This window comes from Schistocerca cancellata, chromosome 4 (genome assembly GCF_023864275.1).
Source record: "Schistocerca cancellata isolate TAMUIC-IGC-003103 chromosome 4, iqSchCanc2.1, whole genome shotgun sequence".
Lineage (NCBI taxonomy): Eukaryota > Metazoa > Arthropoda > Insecta > Orthoptera > Acrididae > Schistocerca > Schistocerca cancellata.
This window is the reverse complement of record NC_064629.1, coordinates 516,921,123-516,947,363: the sequence shown is the minus strand read 5'-3', so window position 1 is coordinate 516,947,363 and position 26,241 is coordinate 516,921,123. Positions and strand designations below refer to the sequence as shown.

At 39.7% G+C, this 26,241-nt stretch overlaps 1 protein-coding gene across 1 annotated transcript in view; it reads right to left on the bottom strand.

Annotated features, from left to right (window-relative positions):
* LOC126183664 (ras-related protein Rab-9B) overlaps window positions 1-23,605 on the bottom strand; it is a 48,298-nt gene extending 24,693 nt beyond the window's left edge. Inside the window, exons 1-2 of the mRNA XM_049925816.1 lie at window positions 23,536-23,605; window positions 23,061-23,359 (exon numbers count right to left, since the gene is read on the bottom strand). Coding sequence (XP_049781773.1) covers window positions 23,061-23,273 — 213 coding nt within the window. The 5' untranslated portion in view covers window positions 23,274-23,359; window positions 23,536-23,605. The remainder of the gene's footprint in view (window positions 1-23,060; window positions 23,360-23,535) is intronic.
* Window positions 23,606-26,241: the final 2,636 nt, after the last annotated feature.

The following is a 26,241-nucleotide window of genomic DNA, read 5'->3' as shown; positions in this document are numbered from 1 at the left end:
TAGACCCATTAAACCTTGAGCAGGTGCGGCCATGTAAGAAGTACGCAAAACACGAATAATTGTTTTTCACTGTTCCAGCATTGTTTCACAATTGCGAACCGATACTTAGTCCTTCATTACTGATTCAGCTAACACAGTGATAAATTGTGTTGTTATATGTCCAAGTCAGCACGCAGTAATATAAAATACACAGCAAGCTAGGTCAGAAAAAAATTTATAATCCATGCAAGAAAATGATCAACAATATGAGCTAGCAGCACAATACCACAATGACGCAGATGTCTACAAGATCATGGGTAATCGAATAAGCATCTGACTAGGATCTGATGCAACTGTGCTTCGAGTGGGTCATTACTGTGGATAACACCAGTCAGTGGCAACAAATGATACAAAGGAAGCTAAGTTCATTATTGTTTACTTAAACAGTGCTTTAATTCATATTATGCACATTTATTTTATTATTATTTAATCAAACTATGTTTCGCTCTTACATGTTTACCTTGGTAACATTAAGACAGCTATTCTTCGCATGGGCAGAAAGTATGTCGCGTGCCCACTCATGTTATGAAAACTTGCAGATCCATTGAAGATTAAAATAGAGAAAAGTAGTGTGATCGGCAGACAAAGTGGTGTGAGCAACAAAACGGAGTGGGTTAAACAATTCATGCAGCTAGTCTTTAGTTGCCCCCCCATGAACCATGGACCTTGCCGATGGTGGGGAGGCTTGCGTGCCTCAGCGATACAGATGGCCGTACCGTAGGTGCAACCACAACGGAGGGGTATCTGTTGAGAGGCCAGACAAACATGTGGTTCCTGAAGAGCGGCAGCAGCCTTTTCAGTAGTTGCAGGGGCAACAGTCTGGATGATTGACTGATCTGGCCTTGTAACATTAACCAAAACGGCCTTGCTGTGCTGGTACTGCGAACGGCTGAAAGCAAGGGGAAACTACAGCCGTAATTTTTCCCGAGGACATGCAGCTCTACTGTGTGATTAAATGATGATGGCGTCCTCTTGGGTAAAATATTCCGGAGGTAAAATAGTCCCCCATTCGGATCTCCGGGCGGGGACTACTCAGGAGGACGTCATTATCAGGAGAAAGAAAACTGGCATTCTACGGATCGGAGCGTGGAATGTCAGATCCCTTAATCGGGCAGGTAGGTTAGAAAATTTAAAAAGGGAAATGGATAGGTTAAAGTTAGATATAGTGGGAATTAGTGAAGTTCGGTGGCAGGAGGAACAAGACTTTTGGTCAGGTGATTACAGGGTTATAAATACAAAATCAAATAGGGGTAATGCAGGAGTAGGTTTAATAATGAATAAAAAAATAGGAGTGCGGGTTAGCTACTACAAACAGCATAGTGAACGCATTATTGTGGCCAAGATAGACACAAAGCCCATGCCTACTACAGTAGTACAAGTTTATATGCCAACTACCTCTGCAGATGATGATGAAATAGATGAAATGTATGACGAGATAAAAGAAATTATTCAGGTAGTGAAGGGAGACGAAAATTTAATAGTCATGGGTGACTGGAATTCGTCAGTAGGAAAAGGGAGAGAAGGAAACATAGTAGGTGAATATGGATTGGGGGGAAGGAATGAAAGAGGAAGCCGCCTTGTAGAATTTTGCACAGAGCATAACTTAATCATAGCCAACACTTGGTTCAAGAATCATAAAAGAAGGTTGTATACCTGGAAGAATCCTGGAGATACTAAAAGGTATCAGATAGATTATATAATGGTAAGACAGAGATTTAGGAACCAGGTTTTAAATTGTAAGACATTTCCAGGGGCAGATGTGGATTCTGACCACAATCTATTGGTTATGAACTGCAAATTGAAACTGAAGAAACTGCAAAAAGGTGGGAATTTAAGGAGATGGGACCTGGATAAACTGAAAGAACCAGAGGTTGTAGAGAGTTTCAGGGAGAGCATAAGGGAACAATTGACAGGAATGGGGGAAAGAAATACAGTAGAAGAAGAATGGGTAGCTCTGAGGAATGAAGTAGTGAAGGCAGCAGAGGATCAAATAGGTAAAAAGACGAGGGCTAATAGAAATCCTTGGGTAACAGAAGAAATATTGAATTTAATTGATGAAAGGAGAAAATATAAAAACGCAGTAAATGAAGCAGGCAAAAAGGAATACAAACGTCTCAAAAATGATATCGACAGGAAGTGCAAAATGGCTAAGCAGGGATGGCTAGAGGACAAATGCAAGGATGTAGAGGCTTGTCTCATTAGGGGTAAGATAGATACTGCCTACAGGAAAATTAAAGAGACCTTTGGAGAGAAGAGAACCACTTGTATGAATATCAAGAGCTCAGATGGCAACCCAGTCCTAAGCAAAGAAGGGAAGGCAGAAAGGTGGAAGGAGTATATAGAGGGTTTATACAAGGGCGTTGTACTTGAGGACAATATTATGGAAATGGAAGAGGATGTAGATGAAGACGAAATGGGAGATAAGCTACTGCGTGAAGAGTTTGACAGAGCACTGAAAGACCTGAGTCGAAACAAGGCCCCGGGAGTAGACAACATTCCATTTGAACTACTGATGGCCTCGGGAGAGCCAGTCATGACAAAACTCTACCATCTGGTGAGCACCATGTATGAGACAGGCGAAATACCCTCAGACTTCAAGAAGAATATAATAATTCCAATCCCAAAGAAAGCAGGTGTTGACAGATGTGAAAATTACCGAACTATCAGTTTAATAAGTCACAGCTGCAAAATACTAACGCGAATTCTTTACAGACGAATGGAAAAACTGGTAGAAGCCAACCTCGGGGAAGATCAGTTTGGATTCCGTAGAAATGTTGGAACACGTGAGGCAATACTGACCTTACGACTTATCTTAGAAGAAAGATTAAGAAAAGACAAACCTACGTTTCTTGCATTTGTAGACTTAGAGAAAGCTTTTGACAACGTTAACTGGAATACTCTCTTTCAAATTCTAAAGGTGGCAGGGGTAAAATACAGGGAGCGAAAGGCTATTTACAGTTTGTACAGAAACCAGATGGCAGTTATAAGAGTCGAGGGGCATGAAAGGGAAGCAGTGGTTGGGAAAGGAGTAAGACAGGGTTGTAGCCTCTCCCCGATGTTATTCAATCTGTATATTGAGCAAGCAGTAAAGGAAACAAAAGAAAAATTCGGAGTAGGTATTAATATTCATGGAGAAGAAGTAAAAACGTTGAGGTTCGCCGATGACATTGTAATTCTGTCAGAGACAGCAAAGGACTTGGAAGAGCAGTTGAATGGAATGGACAGTGTCTTGAAAGGAGGATATAAGATGAACATCAACAAAAGCAAAACGAGGATAATGGAATGTAGTCAAATTAAGTCGGGTGATGCTGAGGGAATTAGATTAGGAAATGAGACACTTAAAGTAGTAAAGGAGTTTAGCTATTTAGGGAGTAAAATAACCGATGATGGTCGAAGTAGAGAGGATATAAAATGTAGACTGGCAATGGCAAGGAAAGCGTTTCTCAAGAAGAGGAATTTGTTAACATCGAGTATAGATTTAAGTGTCAGGAAGTCGTTTCTGAAAGTATTTGTATGGAGTGTAGCCATGTATGGAAGTGAAACATGGACGATAACTAGTTTGGATAAGAAGAGAATAGAAGCTTTCGAAATGTGGTGCTACAGAAGAATGCTGAAGATAAAGTGGGTAGATCACGTAACTAATGAGGAGGTATTGAATAGGATTGGGGAGAAGAGAAGTTTGTGGCACAACTTGACTAGAAGAAGGGATCGGTTGGTAGGACATGTTTTGAGGCATCAAGGGATCACAAATCTAGCATTGGAGGGCAGTGTGGAGGGTAAAAATCGTAGAGGGAGACCAAGAGATGAATACACTAAGCAGATTCAGAAGGATGTAGGTTGCAGCAGATACTGGGAGATGAAGAAGCTTGCACAGGATAGAGTAGCATGGAGAGCTGCATCAAACCAGTCTCAGGACTGAAGACCACAACAACAACAGTCTTTAGTTCAATATGGGGCAGCCACGTCAGCTTTTTATCAACAAGGAGTCCAAAAATCAGGACTTTGCCTCAACGTTCCAGTGCTGAGTACCCAAGTACAGTTCTTGGCCAGGATAGACCACACTGTGATGACAGAAACTCATGACTCACATTTTTATGGTATAGAACTGCAATAATGGGAATGGGTACAATTGGCAGCTGTCTGATTGGTGCCTTGGAGTTGACATTTGGCCAAGGCTACAGATTGGGAGCTACATCAAATGCAAATGTTGTTGACATTTAGAGTGGCGGTGACCAGTGTTTGGACTAAGGCCACTAGTCATTAATAGCTATAAGGAGAGTGTAAAAAACAGCATGGATCCCTGTGGGATGCTGCTCCCTAGGACCCGTGGAGAGCTGAGTGAATTACTGAATACAGATTGGTAGGGAGTCTTAAAAGCCCCCATCATGCAGGTTAAGTACATGATAGTCCCAGCCAAGTTGTGTTGTATGCCTTATGCACAATAAAAAAGATTGCAATGAGGTGTTGGTGTTTAGAAAAAGCACGTTGGATTGCTGTTTCCCACCTGAGCAGATGGTCAATATTGGATTGAGCTTTAAACCGCACGGATAGGGAGCAAAAGGCCCCGTGATTCGAGAACCGAGCACAGTAGTCAGGCTATCAATCTTTCAGACAGTTTGCGAACACACTGATGAGGCTAACTGGTCAGTAACTGTTGATGGACATTGGGTTTTAGCCTGGTTTATGGATCAGGTCAAGAGTACTATTTAGCCACTACAAAGGGAAAACACATTGTAGCCAAATATGGTTAAGATAATCAACAGATGAAGTAAGAGTAACGTTCAGATTTTGGGATCATGTGATGATGAATCATGTTAGGGGCTAAGGAAATATTGCGTGACAAGCCAAGAGCCTAAAGCAGTTGCCAGTCAGTGAAAGGTTCATTATATAGTTTGATGTGATGGGGTCAAAGATAAGGGGATGTCCTCAACTTGTCTTTTTTGAATTTGAAAGATAGCCAGGTAAGAAGAGGACACCAATGCAGTCACAAAACAGGTCACGAGGTGTTCAGCAAGAAGTAAAAGTGTCAGTAAATATCCACCACGAAGCGGGATATCAGGACATCTTCGGCGGCCCACTAGACTACAGAGCTTAGCACACACCTGGGATGAAAAGGCATACATTCCCAAGGAGGAGCATTCCTTCTTACTGTGTTTAATTACATAGAGAGCCTTAGCATGCAGCTACTTAGAAAGTGAAGAGTGTGGTCTGTGAAGGAAGTCACTTGAGGCATTGCAGTAGCCTTTTACGGTCCTGAATAGGTGTTCCAATGTCTGTTGTCCAGCATAGCACTGGCTAACACTGGAGTGGGCCCATAGAATAGGGATATTAGTTCCAGCAACACAGGTGATCTCATCAAAGAAGTACCTCACAACCTCATCGATGCAGTGTGACAGAGGGGACACAAGTGATGGCAGAGATACCCAAATGCCAGTTGGCTCTTTGACAAGCCTGACAGAGTAAATGGTCTGTCAGGCAGTGACAAGGAAGTGACAGCATTACCAACCAATGATCACTGTCACAAAGATTGTCATGCAGCAACCATTGTAGCAAAGCCCTGACATTGAGGGAAGAGTTCATAAGGTCATTAGCCAAATAGGTGCCATGGGCGACACTGAAGTGGGTACGAGTATAGTGATTGAGGCGAGGGAGATCAGGATTGGAAAGAAGCTTGTCAATCAGAAGGCAACTCTGAGGGGTGGTGTGCACTAAAATCCCAAAGGAGGAGAAAATGGTGGAAGAGTTGTTGGATTAATCTCAAGGTAAGAAAGTGACCTGCCTGGAGGTAAATAAAAATTACAGATGGTGATTGCTGGGGTGGTTTGCAGTCCAACTGTTATTGCTTCCAACGTGGTACAGAGGGAGCTCTACTCATTGTACAGATCCCTCCAGATGCTCTCTTGGGGCCAGAATAGTTCCAACACAATGCATAGTAACCTCTAAGATCTGGAGAATGGTCATCAGTGCAGTGTGTTTCTTGAAGAGCAATGCAGATCACAGAACAGGAGGAAAGCAGCAGTTGTAGTTCTGGCAGGTGACAGTAATATCTGTTGCACTTCCACTGAATTACCATGTGAAGGGTGTCCTGGTTATGTCTGAAGGGGTCAGAAGGGCAGGTTACTCCCCAGGATCACTGTGTCACCAGTGGGGTGGAACAACATCAATGAACATTAGTTCGAAGTTGTATCTCATCGGAGTAGCAGTCTCTCAAGATTTCTGCTTTTTCTCTTTCACAACTTTTGGCAGTCTAGAATCTTGTGAAGACTTATCCACAGTGAGTGTAGGAAAGGAAGAAGAGCAAGCAGCCTCAAGGCCAACAATCTGTGCTTCCTTCAGCAATTGGCTGGTGTGAGGTTGCTGGTCTGTAGGTTTTGGAGCAGAGGGTTCCTGAAAGGGAGCCCTGTCACTAGGAGAAACCAGAAGAGAGAGCTGTTTCCCCAATCAGCTACAGGAAATAGTTCCCAGATACGGCACTACAGGAACCAGGAAGCAGCAGGTGCTATTGGCTCCAAGTTCAAGTTTGTTTGCACGATTACTGAAGGCCAATGTAGAGGGAATAAATACACCTGGCACTGCTGACAACGTGACTACAGTAGTGGTGGAAGCTGACATTACTGAGACAGGACAGAAATTATCATATTTTTACCAAGTTTCAAAATATGAAAGGCAAGTGGTGACTATCAGGTCCTGAACTTTGCATTTCTTGGGTAGGACAGCACATCTCGTGACTGGAGAGGGTGGTCATTCCCACTTTTGGCATAGACAGGTGGTAGCATACACGGTGAATTTTCACAAAATAGGATCGTATGTACACTGGGGAGGCATGTGCCTAAAGAACTGTCATTAAAAACACACCATCGACATTAGGATATATGGCATTGCACTGCAGCAGTAAACCACTACTCTGACCTCATCTAAAAGTGAATCCCCCTCAAAAGCAAGGGGTCAACTTTATTGTCTGGCAGTCAGGCATTGGTGCACATGCCATGCAAAGTGGATCCGCACACTTCATGTGTTTGCATAGGGCTCCATCAGTCTGCAGCATTATGCAGCATGTTTATGTTCTTATAGAGGTCATGGTAACAGATACATCACAAGGATGTCTACAAAAGAGTAATTCCCAAGACTGTGTGGGATCTTCCATGTTAATTAAGATGAAATTACTTCATACTTGACAAAGGGAAGGCAGATTGCTAAATACAGACTTCCTATTCTCCACAAATAACAGCGGCTTAGCAGAGAGAAAGGACACTATCTGTCCACGTGCAAACCAGGAAATGAGGGGGAATAAGAGTCTGCATGTCAATTGGTTTTGTTTTTCTTCCATGGTGTGGCTAAGAACGCAAAGTTCCTAGGATCATAATGATCAGCACTGAATTGCAGTCTATCTGAAGAGACTGCCTGAGCACCATTGCCATCAGCTGATAACACTAGTTGTTTCATAACATCAAATATCGACCATGACACCATCTACCCTAAAGGAAGGTTCTCTTCACAGGTGCCATCCAGAGACAGCAAAGGCCACCAAATGTGATGGCTAGTGCTTGCAGTCACGGTGTTCCCAAACAGACAGACAACCACTACTCAGCACATACAGGGAGGTGACACCTCGGCATGAACTGCTGACCATGCTGGATACTGGACAACCTTTCCTGCATTGCCTGCACACGCTGTAAAAAAATTTGTAAAGGTGGAAAAAACCCAAATTAGGGGACCTAACATAAGTTAACTGAAAAATGTGGTACAAAATAAAGGGAACAAAGTGAGAAAAGCCGTAAACAACATCCTACAAGAAAGCTGGCTTATCAGCAGGGAAACTTTCCTAGAGAATAAGTCTGAGAAAATATATAATCAGAGCACATGATAGCTCCACAGGAAATGAAGTAGTACGTCAATGCTCATCACACACACTCACAAAAAGTTGTGAGCCCCTGGGGGCCGCATCATGGAGATGAGATAGACTAATTACAGCATGCACAGACGCACTCTCTCATATCTTCATACATGATTGGAATGGAAAGGAACCCTCTGCAATGCAGTTTACTGTGATTTGCAGAAGATGTATTTAGATGTAAATATATGCTACTTTCTGAGCCAATTTTACCACTATTGTCATGTTGAGAGACACGCTTAGGAGTGTGACAGTAAACCACAATGTAATGCACAATGCCTCTCTTAGCAGCTACAACTGGAATTGGATCAGCATCGCTGTATCCCCTTCATGTTTGCTAACTAGAGCAGAGATGAAACATGCTACTCTTCTTTGAACCTTCCCTATTTCCTCCACCAATTCTTTGTGTTGAGGGCCACAGGATGAGCAGAAATACTATAAAAACTGGCAAAATTAGGATTTTTTAAATTACATCCTTTATGAGTGGCATACATTTCTTGAGGATTCCTTCATTCCCAATTTGGCACCTGCCTTTCCTATGATTAATTTTATATGGTAGTTCCACTTCAAATTGTTCCATATGTATACTCCAAGATATATAAGCACTTAATTGTAGCAATATATCTGTAAAATAATTTAAAAATCTGTGATATCAAGCACATTTTGAAATGTTATTGTTTCACTGAACATGGTTCCCATTAGTTTAGTCATTATAGTTAGCACTAAAGCCCAAAGTAAATGTTTTTTTCTAGTGCACAGACTGTTAAGAAAAATGATCATATCTGATATGCTTTCAGCACACGTTCATACTGTTCTCAAAGTTTATTCTTCTCCACTGCAAGTAAATTGCAAATCTCCAGTGGTCACACCAGTAAACAAAGACGGTTGAAAACTGCCAAAAAAGTACATTACTTATTTCTACATCTATACTCTCACCAGTGAAATGGTGTTGTAAAGAAGCAAAACGTACAATAATGCCGTGAGCCTTCACCACACAAAATTTTCATATAAAAGGAAAGTATCCACTAACCACCCATTATAAACAAACTTGCACCGCAAATTCTGTTCCATTCTGTGAGAAATGACTACTGAGATTCGCATCTTCAAACATTTGTTATTATTGTTGCTTACTGTTGTTATGTTGTTGTTGTCTTCAGACCAAAGACTGGTTTGATGCAGCTCTGCATGCCACTCTATCCTGCGCAAGCCTCTACATCTCCGAATGACTACTGCAACCTACTTCTTTCTGAATCTGCTTCATGTATTCATCTCTTGGTCTCCCTCTATCACTTTTACTCCCCCCTCCCCCCCCCCCCCACACACACACACACACACTCACTCACTCACTCACTCACTCTCTCTCTCTCTTCCATTCAATACTATATTGGTAATCCACTAATGTCTCAGAATGTGTCCTATCAACCAATCCCTTCTTCTAGCCATGTTTGCCACAAATTTCTTGCCTCCCAAATTCTGTTCATTACTTCCTCATTAGCTACATGATTGAGCCATCTAATCTTCAGCATTCTTCTGTAGCACCACATTTCGAAAGCTTCTATTGTCTTTTTATCCAACCCATTTATCGTCAATTGGTCACTTCCATACATGATTACTCTCCAGACAAATACCTTCAGAAAAGGCTTCCTACGACAAATTTACATTCAACGTAAACAAATTTCTCTTCTTCAGAAATGCTTTTCTTACCATTGCCAGTCTACATTTTATATCCTCTCTATTTCAGCCACCATCAGTCAGTTTGCCGTCCAAATAGCGAAACTCATCTACTACTTTCAGTTTCTCATTTCCTAAACTGTTTCCTTTAGCATCGCCTGATTTAATTTCACTATATTACATTAAAAGTGTTTTGCTTTTGTTTACATTCATCATATACCCTCCTTTCAAGAGACAGTCCATTCTGTTCGGCTGCTCTTCCAAGACCTCTGCTGTCTGACAGAATTACACTGTCATTGGCAAACCTCAATGTTTCTGTTTCTTCTCTCTTGACTTTAATTCCTACTCCATATTTTTCTTTTTTTCCTCGGGTTAAAATCCCATCCCACTCCATTTCCAATCACTGCCTCCCTTTCCTGCCCCTTAACTCTTGTAACTGCCATCTGGTTTCTGTACAAGTTGAAGCATTTTACACAAGCTACCTTCACAGTTTCAGAGACAGTAGTCCAGTCAACACTGTTAAAAGCTCTCTCTAAGTCTATAAACGTTATAAATGTAGGTTTGCCTATAGTTATCGTATCTTCTAAGATAAGTTGTAAAGTCAGTATTGTCTCGCATGTTCTAACGTTTCTTGGCTTTAATAGTTTTTTCAGTCTTCTTTAAAGAGCGTGCGCAAGTATTTTGCAGCCACAACTTATGTAGTAACCAAAACCAACTGCAGGAACGCCTTGGGCTGCGGATCGGAGCCGCCAGGTGGGGAAGCCGCCGGCGGTGGAGCACGCACCACCGCGTAAACACAAGGACGAGTCGGACGACAGACCAACGACAACTGACAACAGCTTACTATGACTGACACAACAAGGAAGAGATAAACAACGGAGGCTTGTGGAAACCACAACACCAAACACCAACAGTAAATCCACTCGGAACCAGAGCCAGGCAAATGTCAACAACGAGCAATGACCAGAACGCAGTACCGCCGAGATAGAAACGAAATCCAGAGCGAGTAACAGACTGACTGGACTAGTGCAGAGCGGGTCCCTATATACGAAACCGGAGGGAGCGGCTACTGGCCACTGTCTGCACGTGGTGTAGCGGTGGCGCCGTCGCTGCGCAAGAGCCGCTGCACAGAATAGCCACCGCGGAGGCGGAGCCCTCTATGGGCTGACCATGTCCATTTGTTCTGGTGCATGTTCGACTTCCGCAGCGAAAGGTACTAGAACTTAACTGATAGTTTGGTAATTTTCGCACCCACCTTTCTTTGGAATTGACATTATTACATTCTTCTTGAAGTCCGAGGGTATTCATCTGTCTCACACATCTTGCACACCAGATGGAATAGTGTTGTCATGACTAGCTCTCCTAAGGCTATCAGTAGTTCTGGCAGAATGTCGTCTACCCCTGGAGCCTAGTTTCAACTTAGGTCTTTCAGCACTCTGTGAAATTCTTCTTGCAGTATTGTATCTCCCATTTCATCTTCACCTACATACATTTGTTCTCTAGCTATTCCTGCTTAGCAACTTTGCACTTCCTATCGATCTTAAACGTTTGTATTCCCTTTCACCTGCTTCATTTTAAAATTTTCTCCTTTTGTAAATTAAATTCAATCTCTCTTGTGTTATCCAAGGATTTCTACTAGGTCTTGTCTTTTTTCCTATTTGATCCTCTACTGCCTTCACTATTTCATCTCTTAAAGCTACCCATTCATATTCTACTATATTTCTTTCCCCTACTCTAGTCAACCGTTGCACGACACTCCCCCTGAAAGTCTCATCAACCTCTGGTTCTTTCAACTTATCCAGGTCCCATCTCCTTAATTTCCTACATTTTTTCCCCAATTTCTTCAGTTTTAATCTACAGTTCGTCATCAATAAATAGTGGTCAGAGTCCACACTTGCCCCTGGAAATGTCTTACAATTTAGAATTTGGTTCCTAAATCTCTGTCTAACCATTATATAATCAATCTGAAACCTTCCAGTGTCTCCATGTCTCTTCCACATATACAAGCATTCTTTTGTGATTCTTAAACCAGGTGTTAGTGATGATTAAATTTGCTCTGTGCAAAATTCTACCAGACAGCTTCCTCTGTCATTCCTTTCCCCCAGTCCATATCCGCCTACTATTTTTTGTTCTCTTCATTTTCTAACAACTGACTTCCAATGCCCCATCACAATTAAAGTTTCATCTCCTTTAACTATTTGACTAATTTCTTTTATTCCATCCGACATTACTTCAATCTCTTCATCATCTGTGAAGCTAGTTAGCATGTAAACTTGTGCTATTGTGGTACCAGTGGGATTCGTGTCTATCTCTGCTATGATAATGTGTTCACTATGCTGTTTGTAGTGGCCTACTCGCATTCCTATTTACTTATTTATTAGTAAATCCTCTCCTGCATTACTCCAATTTGACTGTATTTATAACCCTGTATTCACGTCACCAGGTTTCCTGTCCCTTCTGTCACCAAACTTCACTAATGCCCACTATATCTAACTTCAACCTATCCATTTCCCTTTTTACATTTCCTAACCTACCTACCTGATTAAGGGATCTAACAAACTGCACACTCTAATCCATGGAATGCAATTTTGTTTATCCTGATTACGCCATCCTCCTTAGCAGTCCCCGGCCGGAGATCAGAATGGGAGACTATTTTACCTCCAGAATATTTTACCCAAGAGGACACCATCATCATTTAACCAAACAGTAGAATTGCACATCCTCAAGAAAAATTACGGCAGTAATTTCCCCTTGTTTTCAGCCATTTACTGTACCAGCACAACAAGGCTGTTTTTGTTGATGTTACAAGGTCAGATCAGCCAATCCTGCAGACTGTTGCCCCTGTAAAGTATGAAAAGGCTGCAGCCCCTCTTCAGGAACCACACGTTTGTCTGGCCTCTCAACAGATACCGCTCCGTTGTAGTGGCATCTAAGGTACGGCTATCTGTATCGCTGAGGCACACAAGCCTCCCCACCAACGGCAAGGTCTATGGTCCATGAGAGGATGCGTATTACAGGGTGATTATAATCTTCAGTGAGAAACTGGTCTGATACTCTCCACATTTGTATGTTCTGTGCACACCCTATTCCTGCATAACCACTAGTACATTCTGTGCAAGTCCCGTTCCTGCATAACTACTGCAACCAACACCTCTTTGCATTTCCTAATTTTACTAAAGCCTTGTCTCTCTTTCTTCTACTGTTTTTTTAGCCCCACACTTCCGTCCATCACCAAACTGACACTTCTTCCATGCCCTAGCATGTGTCGTACCAACCAATCCGTTTTTCTAGTCGAGTTGTGCCATAATTTTTTTCCTTCCACTTCAATTCAGTACATTTTCATTAGTTATTCAATGTACCCACATAATATTCAGCAGTTTTCTGTGGCACCAGATGTCAAAAGCTTCTATTCGCTTCTCATCTGAACTGTTTGTCATCCAAATTACCTTCTGCAGAAGACTACACCCCTGGCAAGTACTTTCAAGAAAGACTTCCTATCATAAGGTTCAAATTCAAAATCAACAAAATTTATCTTTTTTAGAAATGCTATTGCCAGCCTGCATTTTACGTCATCACTACTTCAAATATTGTCAGTCATTTTGCTGGCCATATAGCAAAACTCATCTACTGCTTTCGCTGTCTGCATTTCCTAATCTCATGTCCTCAGCATTGCCTGATTGAATTTGTCTACATTCAATTACCTTTGTCTGCTTTTGCTATTGTTCATCTTTCATCCTTCTTTCGGGGCACTATTCATTCCATTCAGCTGCTCTTCTAAGTCTCTTGCCATTTCTAACAGAATTACAATGTCATCAGCACTACTACCTCTTTTGTGGCTCTACAGCTCATTGTGAGCCTTGCCCTCTTCAACAATTTTCCACCATTTATCTCAATCCATTGCTACAGCTCTCCAATTTCTATAATTCATTTTCTGGAAATCCTCAATGACTCCACTTCAATGTCTAATTCTCAGCTGACCAGGCCCTCTCTGTCCTCCTGGATTTCCTTGTAATACCTTTTTTGGGTAGCTTTGCATCACTGATAAGTGTTACACGCCCAACCCACCTTAACCTGTAAGATTTCAATATTCTTCCGATAGGTGGCTCTCTATAAACGATGTACAACTCATGATTGTACCTGTTCCTCCAAATTCCTCTTTCACAAACTGGGTCAATTATTCATCGAATGTATTCTGCATTTCAATGTCTTTTGCTGTCGAGTCCAAGTTTGGGAGACAAGTGTAAAGATTGATCTTAAAAGTGTTTTGTAGGTGAGTAACTTGGTACAGGTCAGAAGCCTCGATAAGTTTCTTTAGAGCAACTGAGGCTCTACTGGCCACTAGTAATCTCTGATCTCATAGGAAATGTCATTAGAATATATAATTGTTGAACCCAGATACTTCAACTGCTCATCTCTCTCAGAGGTATAGTTTCACGCCATTATTGAGCCAGCATGTTCTCCTTGCATGTCTTTTTGGCAATCATGTATTTTTTTTCCTGCTGGCTGATGTTTAAGCCCATATTCCCACTAACCTGTTCAAGGGCACTAAATGTCTCATCTGCTGCCTTTCGGGTTCTCTCCACTATATTTATGTCATCTGCACGAGTGAATATCTGCAATGATTTTTGGAAGATCATCCCCCTGTTCAAAAAACCTCACTCTAATTTCTCCAGGGAAGCACGGAAAAGAAGCAGGAGTGCATCTCCTTCTCTTGTCCCATTTTCAGTATGTACTGTATCGGAAATCATTCTTCCTGTTCTTACGCTAGTTCCTGTCTCACACATTGTCATTCCCACAACCCTTACTAATTGTCTAGGGACTCCCAATTCAGCCAGGGCATTATATAATTGATCTCTATCTACACTATCTTATGTGGCTGTAAGTCTAAAGAAGTGACGTGTGCCAATCCCAAATTCAATCTTATTCTCTCAAATTTCCCTTGGAGTGTAGGTCTGATTTATGGTTGTCTTTCTTGTATTTTACATCCTCCCTATTTCAAACATCATGTTATTTTGCTGCTCAAACAGCAAAACTCATCTACTACTTTACCCTCTCATTTGATAATCTAATGTCCATGGCATCATTTAATTTGACTGCCCTTATTTTGCTTGTGCTGATTTTCATATTGTCATATCTTTTCAAAATACTATCCATTCTGTTCAACTGCTCTTCCAAATCCTCTGCAGTCTCTAACAGAATTATAATGTCATCAGCAAACCTCAAAGTTTTATTTCTTCTCCGTGAACTTTGGTTTCCATTCCAAATTTCTTCTTCATTACCTTTACTGCTTGCTCAATGTATAGACTGAATAACATCGGGGACAGGCTATAATCCTGTCTCCCTCCCTACCCAACTACTACTACCCTTCCATGACCTTCGCTTTTAGTAACATCAGTCAGTTTTGTTTACAAGTAGTATATAACTTTTAGCTATCTCTATTTTATCCCTGGTCCTTTCAAAATTTCACAGGATGCATTGCAGTCTGAACTGTCGAAGCTCTTTAAATCTGCAAATATCATAAATGTAGATCATACAAGGTAGTCTTTCACAGCCAATATTGTCTTCACTTCAAACTTCAGGTCTGATAGACCGCGATCAATGTATGAAACTCTTCCATGATGTTTTGTCTCTGACTGCGGGACACATTCTCTGAGGTAAAGTGGCGAACTTTCCTCAACCTATCTTCTAAGATGAATAGTAGGCTGAATATTGCTTCACATGTTCCTACATTTCACTGGAAGAAAAACTGATGTTACTCAAGATAGTTCTACCAGCCCCCCCCCCCCCCCCCCCCCGATTCTTATGTAAATAATTCAAGTGTGAGCACCTGCCTTCTTTGGAAAAGGAATTATTACATTCTTCTTCAGATCCAGTATTTCACCTGTCTCATATTTTACGTACCAGGTGAAATATTTTTGTCACCATTGGCTTCCCAACAACGTCACTAATTCTGAAACAATGTCATCTACTGAACAAGCCATATTTCAACTTGGGACTTTAAGTGCTCTGTCAAATTCTTCTTGCAGTATCATATGGCCCATCTTCCTCTACTTCATCCTCCCATTCTATAGTACTATCCTCAAATTTGTATTCCTTATATATACCACCCACATACTCCTCCCACCTTTCAGCTTTTGATTCTTTTCATAGTAAGGGCTTGTCATCTGAGGTATTAATATTCATATAGATACTACTCTTGTCTTCAAAGGATTCTTTAATTTTCCTATAGGCAGCATCTATCTTCTCCTATTTATGTGCACTTCTACAGCCCGGAATTTCTTGTCTAGCCATCCATGCTTTGCCATTTTCCACTCCCAGTCAACCTGTATTTTCTAGATATGTATTCTCTTATTCTTTATGTGCTGCACATTGTTACATTTTCTCCTTCCATCAATTAAATTTCATATCTCCCTTGTTATAGAAGATTTCTACTATGACTATCTTTTTTACCTTCTGCCGCCTTTGGCATTTTATCTCCCAAAGTTACCCATTTGTCTCCTACTGTGTTCCTTTCCCCATCTCCTTAAACAACTACCTTTTGGCAATTTCTTCAGTTTTAACCTGCAATTTATAATCAATAAATTATAGTCCAAGACCAAATCCACCACTGGGAGGTAGGGGGGACAGACAGCAATGGATAATAATATAGAAGATCAGTAAATTGAAATCTGTCCTAATAAATCAGTAAATAAACACACACACACACACACACACACACACACACACACACACACACACACACAGAGAGAGAGAGAGAGAGAGAGAGAGAGAGAGAGAGAGAGAGAGAATGTGTATTCATTAGTAATGTCAGAGTCAGGCATGACAGCAATTGATTAAAATGCGCAGTAATTTGAACAAATATTTTATATTTTAAACATGGTGGAAAGTTTTTGCTTGTGTGACATTGTTTTTACGCCCATACAAAGTCGATTAATGAAGCACTTGCTTTTATCAGTTACCAGAAATTAATACAGATATGGTAAGGATTGTTCTTGTAGGACATAAACAATTTTACATTGTGCCGGCTGAATACACATTGCCACGATTGCATTCCTGGCATAGTGCAGCCAACTGTAAATTACACTGGTGGTAAGTGCATGTCTCCAACACACTATGTCAATGTCAAATTCAAATACAACTGTACTATCAGATTGTCTGCTATGTACTGAATAATTAGGTTCTTGTAACATTGTAATCCAAGTTGCAGTGTGGCTTCAGGTTAAGGAGTAAAATATCACTCTACCATTAGACAACTAAACAGAATTCTTTGGAGTAATCAGTTACATAGAAGTATGCAAATGAAAGACATTTGTTTTATGAAATGAGACTGAAATACATCCATGAACTGTGCAACACTGCTCAAATCTGAGAAAACTTTGTTCAATGTCTGGTGATTCACCACTTATATTTATATCAATTATCTCACTACCTATTGTGTGAGAGTAGTTTCCTTTTGAATAGTGTTACCTGTTACAAAAAAAAAAAAAGCAATAAAATCTATACATCTAACTTGGCCCCACCACTCTCTACACACTACATAGTGCCATTTTGCTCATTCTACATCTACATCTATACTCTACGAACCGCTGTGAAGTACATGGCGGAGGGTATGTGCCACTGTACTATTTATTAGGGCTTTTGCCATTCCATCAACATACGGAACAGGGAAAAAAATGACTGCATAAATGCCTCTGTGCATGCTGTAATCAGTTTAATCTTGTCCTTAAGATACCTACAGCAGCAATACAAAATGGGTTGCAGTATATTACTAAACTCATCATTTAAAGCTGGCTCTTAACTTTATTAGCAGATTTTCTTGAAACAGTTCAGTTCATGAATCTGCCATTTCAATTCTTTCAAAATCTCAGTGACTCTCTCCTGCAGGTCAAATGAACCTGTGACCACTCATGCTGCACTTCTTTGTATATGGTCAGTATCTTGTGCTAGTCCTATCTGGTATGGGTTCCTAATGTTTGAACAATATTCTAGGATGGGTTGCACAAGTGATTTCCAAGCTATCTCCTTTGTAGATAGATTGCATTTCCCTAGTATTCTATCAAGAAACTGCTCATTACACAGGGCTGGTTTGTAAACTTTATTAAATCTTTAACTACAAGAAATGTGCTCTACAAATATGAAGTTACTTCAGTTACCAATATAAGTGACATGATACCCAGAAAATTAATCTTGTCAGTTCATCTGATGCCAGGTAGCTAATTTTTTTAATTATGTCTTAACAAATATCTGAATAAGTATGAACTAAGTTTATATATATATATATATATATTTTTTTTTTCCACTCTAAAGACTCCAAAACCAAAGCATACACTTTTCAGTGGTAACTGCTAACATTCTTCCCAGCAGATCAGTATTATAGTTGCAGCAAATTACCACTGACAACATACAATGATGCACTCCACAGGGGCACTTTATTCCTCAAACTCCTGCTAATGCAAGATTGATATTATATGAAGCAATTGCAATGTAATGAGTCTCTAGCGAACTAAAAAGTCTGCTCACCAGTCTATGTGCCACACTGAAGCAAGCACTGAAATGCAAAAATTAGCTCCAAGACTTACTTCACACATTGTTACAATTTGTTACACTTAAATCAATTGTCAGATTATTGCTTTTAGAAATATGAACTCATGACCAAAGATTATTTTCATGAGCCCCAAAATTAACTAATTCCCACATATCTCAATCCAACAATTTTAAATAGTAAATGTACTGGTAGCAGTGTCATTAGAAAGGTTATTCAAATAATTCTGATACAATCTTTTCAAATTGTTCATGTTCTACTGTGTAAATAATGAAGTTGTCACTCATTACATGATTGTTTCAATAGCATCCTGCTTTACTAGGAACAGCTGTTTTTAGGTCATGTATAGCCTTGACTTCTCAAACTTGTGAACCAGCTCATGCAACCAGTTATTCCTTGGTCCACACAGTTCATCATGGAAGCTATATCATGATATATTTTTCAAATGGCCAGAGAAATGCCATGCATAAAAAAAACCACACACACACGCACACACACACACACACACACACACACACACACGCACACACACACACAGATAGATAGATAGATAGATAGATAGATAGATAGAGAGAGAGAGAGAGAGAGAGAGAGAGAGAGAGAGAGGGGGGCAACCTTGAAACTTCCAGTCTACAGCCTCACACTGACTCACCAGACTAACAAGTCTCTCTACTCCCATATTAAAAAAAAGTATACAGAAATCAGTAAATATTACTGTGTCTTCTCAAAAACTGGCTTCCTTGCTTATGTGTTCCCATATATGTATTCTTAAATCAAAGTAAAAATTTGTTTTCACATTTCAACAAAGTAATTAGTCATGTCAGTTATTTGGAAAAGGGGAGGAACATCGGTAGTAAATCAATATCTCATTGACACAGGGGTCAACAGAGACCAAGCATTAATTCAGGTTGGAGCAGGAGGCAACAGAAATTTTTACGTCTTGGTTAGATTATTTAACACACAGCCAACAACTTTCTGCAGGAAGAGACAATGTTTCAGAGGACAGTGGAAATCCTGTAAGAGTCTACAAAGATCAACCTCATTATGAAAGAAGGACTAGTACTTTCATAGGATCAACCCGTAAAACTTCCTGGCAGATTCAAAGGTCATTCCAGATTGGTTTTCAGTTCACAATTTTATCCTTTATGGACAATGTTCATACTAATTCAGTCATTGGAGAAACCCTACAGCCCAACAATTTGCAACCACCTTTCTCCTACTGTCCAAAGTTCCATAGAAGCTCATGTGTATACCTTGGACAATAAGGTAACGAAATGTATAGTGGAAGATGCCTCAGTCATAGCCACTCTCCAACATATTCAGGATGTTCTCCCAACCTTGACAATAACATAGTGGTTCAGAGGGTTCAAAAACACAATGCTTGGAATCTACGAGAGATCAATAAGTTCTGGCTGTTACAGTGAATGAGAATTACTAACTCATCTGCCACAATTGCAAGAGGAGATAACTGAATAGCTCTAGATACACCAAGACATATTTCACTTGATAATCTGCACTTGTATGACTTCTGAACACAATCAGTTCCATTACATTTGAGGACTGGTAGACATATAGGATGAAATTTGTATGACATGGAAGTGACTACTTTAAAAACAATCTAGACCTTCATAAAATCACTACATGAGTAACGTAGTCACCCTTTACTTCATCATTCTGTAGATACAAAAATTCCTCATTACTTGCATTTGTCATGTATACTAGAAAACACAAACACACTGGTGGTAACAACATTAGGATATCCAATATAGCAGCTCTACCTTCATGCAACTAAACCAACTAGCCATTCATAGAAAACTGGGTTACGATCATCTAGAAAAGCACAAACCTACCAGGTTATCAGATTTAAAACATTGCCTAAAAATCTCTCAGGAAACAGGTAGTGCAAAGTAATAGAGAGATAGGCTGCTTTTTGCTAATAGTGACAGTCTCACTGACGAAATTAGGCACCAAGCACTAGGCTCAATAAAAGAGGAGGAAGAAAACAAACTATAAACTTGCCCTGTGAATTAATATAAGGTGTGAGTAGTTTGGAGCATGACTGAAAATCTAATTAAGAGGAGCACACATTCTTCCTACTGTGCAATCTTTGTACATTATTATTGACTGACTTACCCAAAATGCCATTAACACAATCAATTCAAACATAATTGCTACAACTTTTAGTGCACATATGTTACAATCATAGTAAACTGATACCTTGAAAATAATGAAAAGAAGTGCAAAGCAGTGTGTAAAGATTTCACACTGCAGGTCAGTGTCACCACAACTAAGATTTTGGGGTGAGGTCAAATACTACACTCTAGTTTAGATTTCATACTTTACAGTACATGTGATGACAGCCCACAGGAAACAAATGGAATTGTAATAGAGTGATTGCGCAGAAACTACACCATGCAAAACCACTTTTTGGCATTGATGGAAAAACAGTTTCAGCAGTGTATAGAAGATGTTATTTAATGAACACCCACACAATGCTGTAAGAGGCCTCAAGCAAAACAAAGCCGTGCAACAGAGGCAACACTGTACCATCACATTATCCAATCACTACTGATGTATGGAATTATCTTTTGAGATAACTCCATAGTTAGCAGCAAAAAGATTTAGACTACAGAAAAAGATTGTCAGAATAATAAAAAAAAGCAAAATAGAGAGACTACTGTAGACCAATATTTAAAAGGATTAATACACTGTCCCTGCCTCATTTATACTCTCATGAAGAACTGATCTTCAAAAAAGGAAGACCCTTAAAAAAAAATCTTCAAGCATAACTGTGATTTTCACTCATATGATACTAAGCAGAAGCATACACTACACGTCACCTTTTTTTTTATGATGTACAGCACAACCTTCGAAAGGGCAAGTCAATGACAACAAGAGCACCTGACTTTAATTAACAAATATAAATCAGGGTTTTGAAGATGATAAGTATACAGTACTGGTACTTTGTTCTCTTACTAAACAATTCGATGTAAGGCCGTGCTCAGCAAGTCAAAATCATATGGTACTGGGGGCACTGTTTTGCAAACTCTTCAATCCTACCTGAATAATAGATTGTATCAATGCACAAACCATACTCAAGTGGAAAGAACTAACACAACATACGTGCCATACAGGTACGTAATAAGACCTCTGTTGATCTTGGTTTTCATTAACAACATAAGCTGTAATGGGCACACTTTGCAATTTGCAGATGACACAACAGTGTTCTCAAAAGGGGTGTGTGTTGTCAGGCTGTTCAACAAGCAGAGGCCCTGGTTTATTCCAAACAGATGAAAACTAATGAAGACAAAATACAGAGGACAGCATGCAGCCTCAGTGATAATGGAGTACTTGGTGATAGAGCAGCTGTCAAACATATGGAATTTTCCATTTATACAAAGTTAAACTGGCAACAGCACACTAAATAAGTATGGTCCAAACTTTCACAGGTCATGTATCTCTTGAGGAAACTAAAAAGTACAAGATCAAACACTATCTACTAACAGTGTACTATAATAGTCCACAGCCATATCAGCTGTGGACTGCTGCTGTGAGGCTACTTCGTAGGCTGCAAGAACGTGTTTTTGTTGCAAAAGGAAGCAATGAGGATCACTGTACCACAAGCAACAAAACTCACAACTGTACACTATTTTTTTCAGATTAGTTCTGAGCGATTTCAGCCAAAATATGCTCATCAACTACCTGATCCACACAAAGATAAATAATTCATTAGATATACAGGAAGAGAAATGAGATTCATTAACACAACAAACTCAATAATGACACTATAGGCAGGCCAAGATGCTCATTAAGAACGACACAAAACAATTTTCCAACAGTGCCCTAAAATTATTTACTGCACTACCTAAGGATATTCAATGAACAATAGAGTAATTTAGAACTATAATTCTGTGTTAATTAATGAACCTTTGTACAGTATTGAAAAATTCTTCGCTGGTGATAGAAGTGTCTACCTGAACTGCAACCAAGGGCAATGACAACTCTGCCATTTAATTACAATATGTTCTAGAGTTGAATTTATGATTGTGTGTTTATTGTAAGGGCAGTGTTATCTAGTTCTTCACTTTAAAACGTAAACACCATCAATTTTAGTATCACAGTTTAAAGAGCAACATTGCATTCATTTTACTGTGGTAATATTACTGTAATATTGATCTCCAGCCATAGCTGGTGAACACACAGAACTGGTAGCTAAAAAAATTACAATAAATTGATAATAGGACAATTACAAATATTTGTAAAGGAAGAGTATACCATATTCTGATGTATAACCAACATCATCCTGTTTGAAGCAGATACCAAATTTACCTATGATTAAAGCAAAACTGAAACAGCACCTGGCTGATCACTGCTTCTACCCTGTTTTAAGTTTTTTGAGCCTCAAATGGAGGAAGTGATAACTGGTGAAAATGATCTGACATTCTGAAACACACCTACTGCAAATGATATGACATTCTAAACAACACTTATTGCTTTCTATCCCGTTATTTGTTTACATTATTATGTTATCAATACACAATCAAGCCATGCTTGTCCTATAGAGTATGTGCAGACTATGTACCAAATTACTATTTACGGTAGCAACAGAGAAATACAAATAAATGAACACCATATTTGTATTATATTGAGTAAAATATTTGTTCATATGCGTATGAGAATTTGAGGATATTACAATAACGAGGTAGCACCGTCAGAATGTTGAATTAAACTCACAATGTTTCAGTAATAAGGCTGAAAATGTAACACCCGTAACTTTCACTGAATTGTAATATGTCTCAGTTCTCACCATTTTAGCGTTTACTTCTGACATCACTGCAATATTAGATCTTACATGGGAATAGAGCGCGCAAACACACATTTTCACTTAATAACAACAATTATGATCACTGCGCTCACCTGTAATGTGTACATTTCTCCACTTATTTCTATATCCTTATTAAGAAATTCGACTCCAATTGTATGGAAAGAATGTTCATCAAAATGATTGCTAACAAATCTATTCATAAGACACGACTTTCCAACTCCTCCATCACCAAGTATAACTACTTTCAGAAGCGTGTTTTTGCTTGGCTGGCGAGAGTGTCGTCCTTGGAATGTATTCCCTGCCATTAGATATGTAAATAATATCACAATCACTCTGTCAGATGTCAAATTGTCGGTGATGGCTATGTATGGCCCCAAAACACATACTGCATCTGAAACACAGAATGCATGAAGTTGCAACAATTCAGGTAGTTCATTTGTGTTAATATCGACCGCGTCAATCGCAGCATCGGCCGATGACAACTGTCGTCCACTGTTTTTAATTATTATTGTAAATATGCTACACACAAACTGCAGCTACATATATTTAATATCTTTCCCAACGTACCACACACCCCACCATTCCTTAAACAACTTCTGATACCAACATCAGACTATTGTCAAAAGTGCGACACAAAGATGTTATGCACAAGCAAATGCAAGTCGCGACCGACTGCATATATAATGTGCTGTGTCTTTCATGTTACAGTTATATTTCCTTTTGATGACTGTAGAACTACGAATTGCAGCGCTAACGAGAAATGTGGCCTATATCTAATACCTGTAGATGCATTTTTACTTACTTCGTTACTTCCCAAAACGTAATCAGAAGATTGTCTTTTAAAAAGATCTGACTGATTTCTCTGACATCATTCTCGAACTGAGCTAATGCTTCCTCTCCTATTACCTCGATAGGGCGTCAAACTCTAGCATTCCTAATCAAACTTAAATTATTGTCTAAGAATATTTTTATCAGCACATAAGAAAGAATGCAACACAGTCTGATATGGAATTCCAAAACTACTTATCAGTGACGTAAATCCCGCAACATTGATGCCTAAGCTATAAAATCTGGACTATCGAGCAATGGAAGACAGTCATTTCGTCAGATGAGTGTTCTTTCACACTGTTTCCAACTTCTGGCTGAGTTTACGCCCCAAGAGTGAAACATGACGGTAGTTCGATGATGATTTGGGAAGGGCAGCCATATCGTGGTATTCCATGAGCCCCACGGTTAGGCCTGATCTGCAAGGTCGCATTACTGCCGAGGATTATGTGACCATTTTGAGGTCTATCCCATGGTACAATGTCTGTTCCCCTATTGTGATGCTGTATTCCAAGACGACATGGCTCCTGTAAACGCGGCTCTCATCGTCCCGGACTGGTTTTGGGAGCATAAGGATGTTTTGTCACATCTCCTTGTCCATCACAGTCACCAGATCGCAATATTATTGAGACTTTGTGGTCTACTTTGGAGAGAAAAGTGTGATCGCAGTCCGTCCCCATCATCGTTACTAGAACTTGCCACTATTTTGCATGTAGAATGGTATAAGATTCCATTGAAACAGATCAAGAAGCTATATCTATCCATTTGCTGTTTTGAATGCCAACTCTTTTCATACACTGAATAGGCATGGTAATGTGTTGTGTTTGTAGCGTTTCGATATTTTTATCTATGCTGTGTAGATAAAGTACGATTAACACATTAACTGCACGGTGGGAATGAGTTAAGGTTCAGCAGCTTGTTTCCAGAGGTCTCCTTAGTCGTGAACAGAAAGCTGGACGTAACTTGATGTGACGTCAGCATGGCTATAGGGCCAAATTGTTTTTACCCTGAAACGAGACAGCTGAAGTAACGGGGAAAGAAAGTGTGTGTCACTCAGCGACCAGTTACAGTGCCCTGTAGTGGTGTTCTTCATTACAATATGGCTCAGTGACAACGTTTGGATTACTTCACATGAGGATGTATCATTGGGAAACTGGAAGGTGTTACGATGTGAGCAGGCATAATGTTGTATGGGCATACTGACCTTCATATCTTTGAACACAGTACATTCACCAGTCAAGATTATTGTGATACTGTACTCTTCCCATGTGTGTCTTTTCTGGAGTTTATTCGGCCTTGACATCATTTTAATGGATGACAATGTGCGAGTGCACCAAATAGCACTTGTGGAGGAGCTCTTGGAATGAGAAGATATTTGGCGAATGGACTGGTGTGCCCACTCCCTTGACCTAAATCCCATCGAGCAGTTGTGGGACGTGTTAAGGAGATGTACTGCACCATGTCCACAAGCACCAACGACCATCCAGAAGTTGTCAACTTCACTGGTCAAGGAATGGAATGCCCTAACACAAGAACTCGTTATCAACCTTATGACCAGTATGAGAGCACTTTGCAGAGCATACATTGCTATCGTTGGTGATCACAGATCCTATTAATAACCCATCTTTTGTAATGTCCAGGGGATCAACACAAATCTTGATGACTTTAGTGTACTTACTGTCTTTGAAAAAATGTGTCATTTCTGCTCGTCTCCTTGCATATTTCTTTCAGTTACCTCGTATTTTACAATGAAGTAGTTCTTTCTATGAACGGTCCAAATTTCATCACGCTCTGTTGCCTGGCAGTGAAACAACAACTCTCAAACTACTCCTAATATCTGAGCATGTGTCATTGTTGAGTTCATGCATCTGTCAAATGGGGATGTTAAGATTGATGGTATCCTGGCTGCTATACAAAATAAGAAGACTATGTGTTAAAATGGGGAGTAACTTACTCCCTCTTCTCCATATCTTTGCCGTTAACAACATAATACATCAACCTACATGCACTCACAATAGTCACATGCACAAAACAGCTAGGCCCCGCATATGTAAAATACTCGAGTCAATGATGCTACACGAAATGTAGATTTTGAGCCTTAAAATTTAAGGTATATACTAACATATCACCTGTTTATGAAGTTTAGACAAAAGTATGGCAAACTGACTGTTGTTTTTTATAATACAGTGTAAATTTTCTTTACTGCATCACAATGGTCTACAGACTTTCATTACTCATGGAATATCTAGATGGGCCTAGACTCAATAAAGTACATCAAAATGTCAGTGTCCTCAGAATCGTGTGAATCTTAATATAATTATGAACTATTACATAATACTATTACAAAACATGAATAGACTCATGCATTTATTAACAACTTGTTAACTTGAATTCACTGTAGAAAATAGATTTTTCAAATACAAATTTTGAAATAAATAACTCTACTCA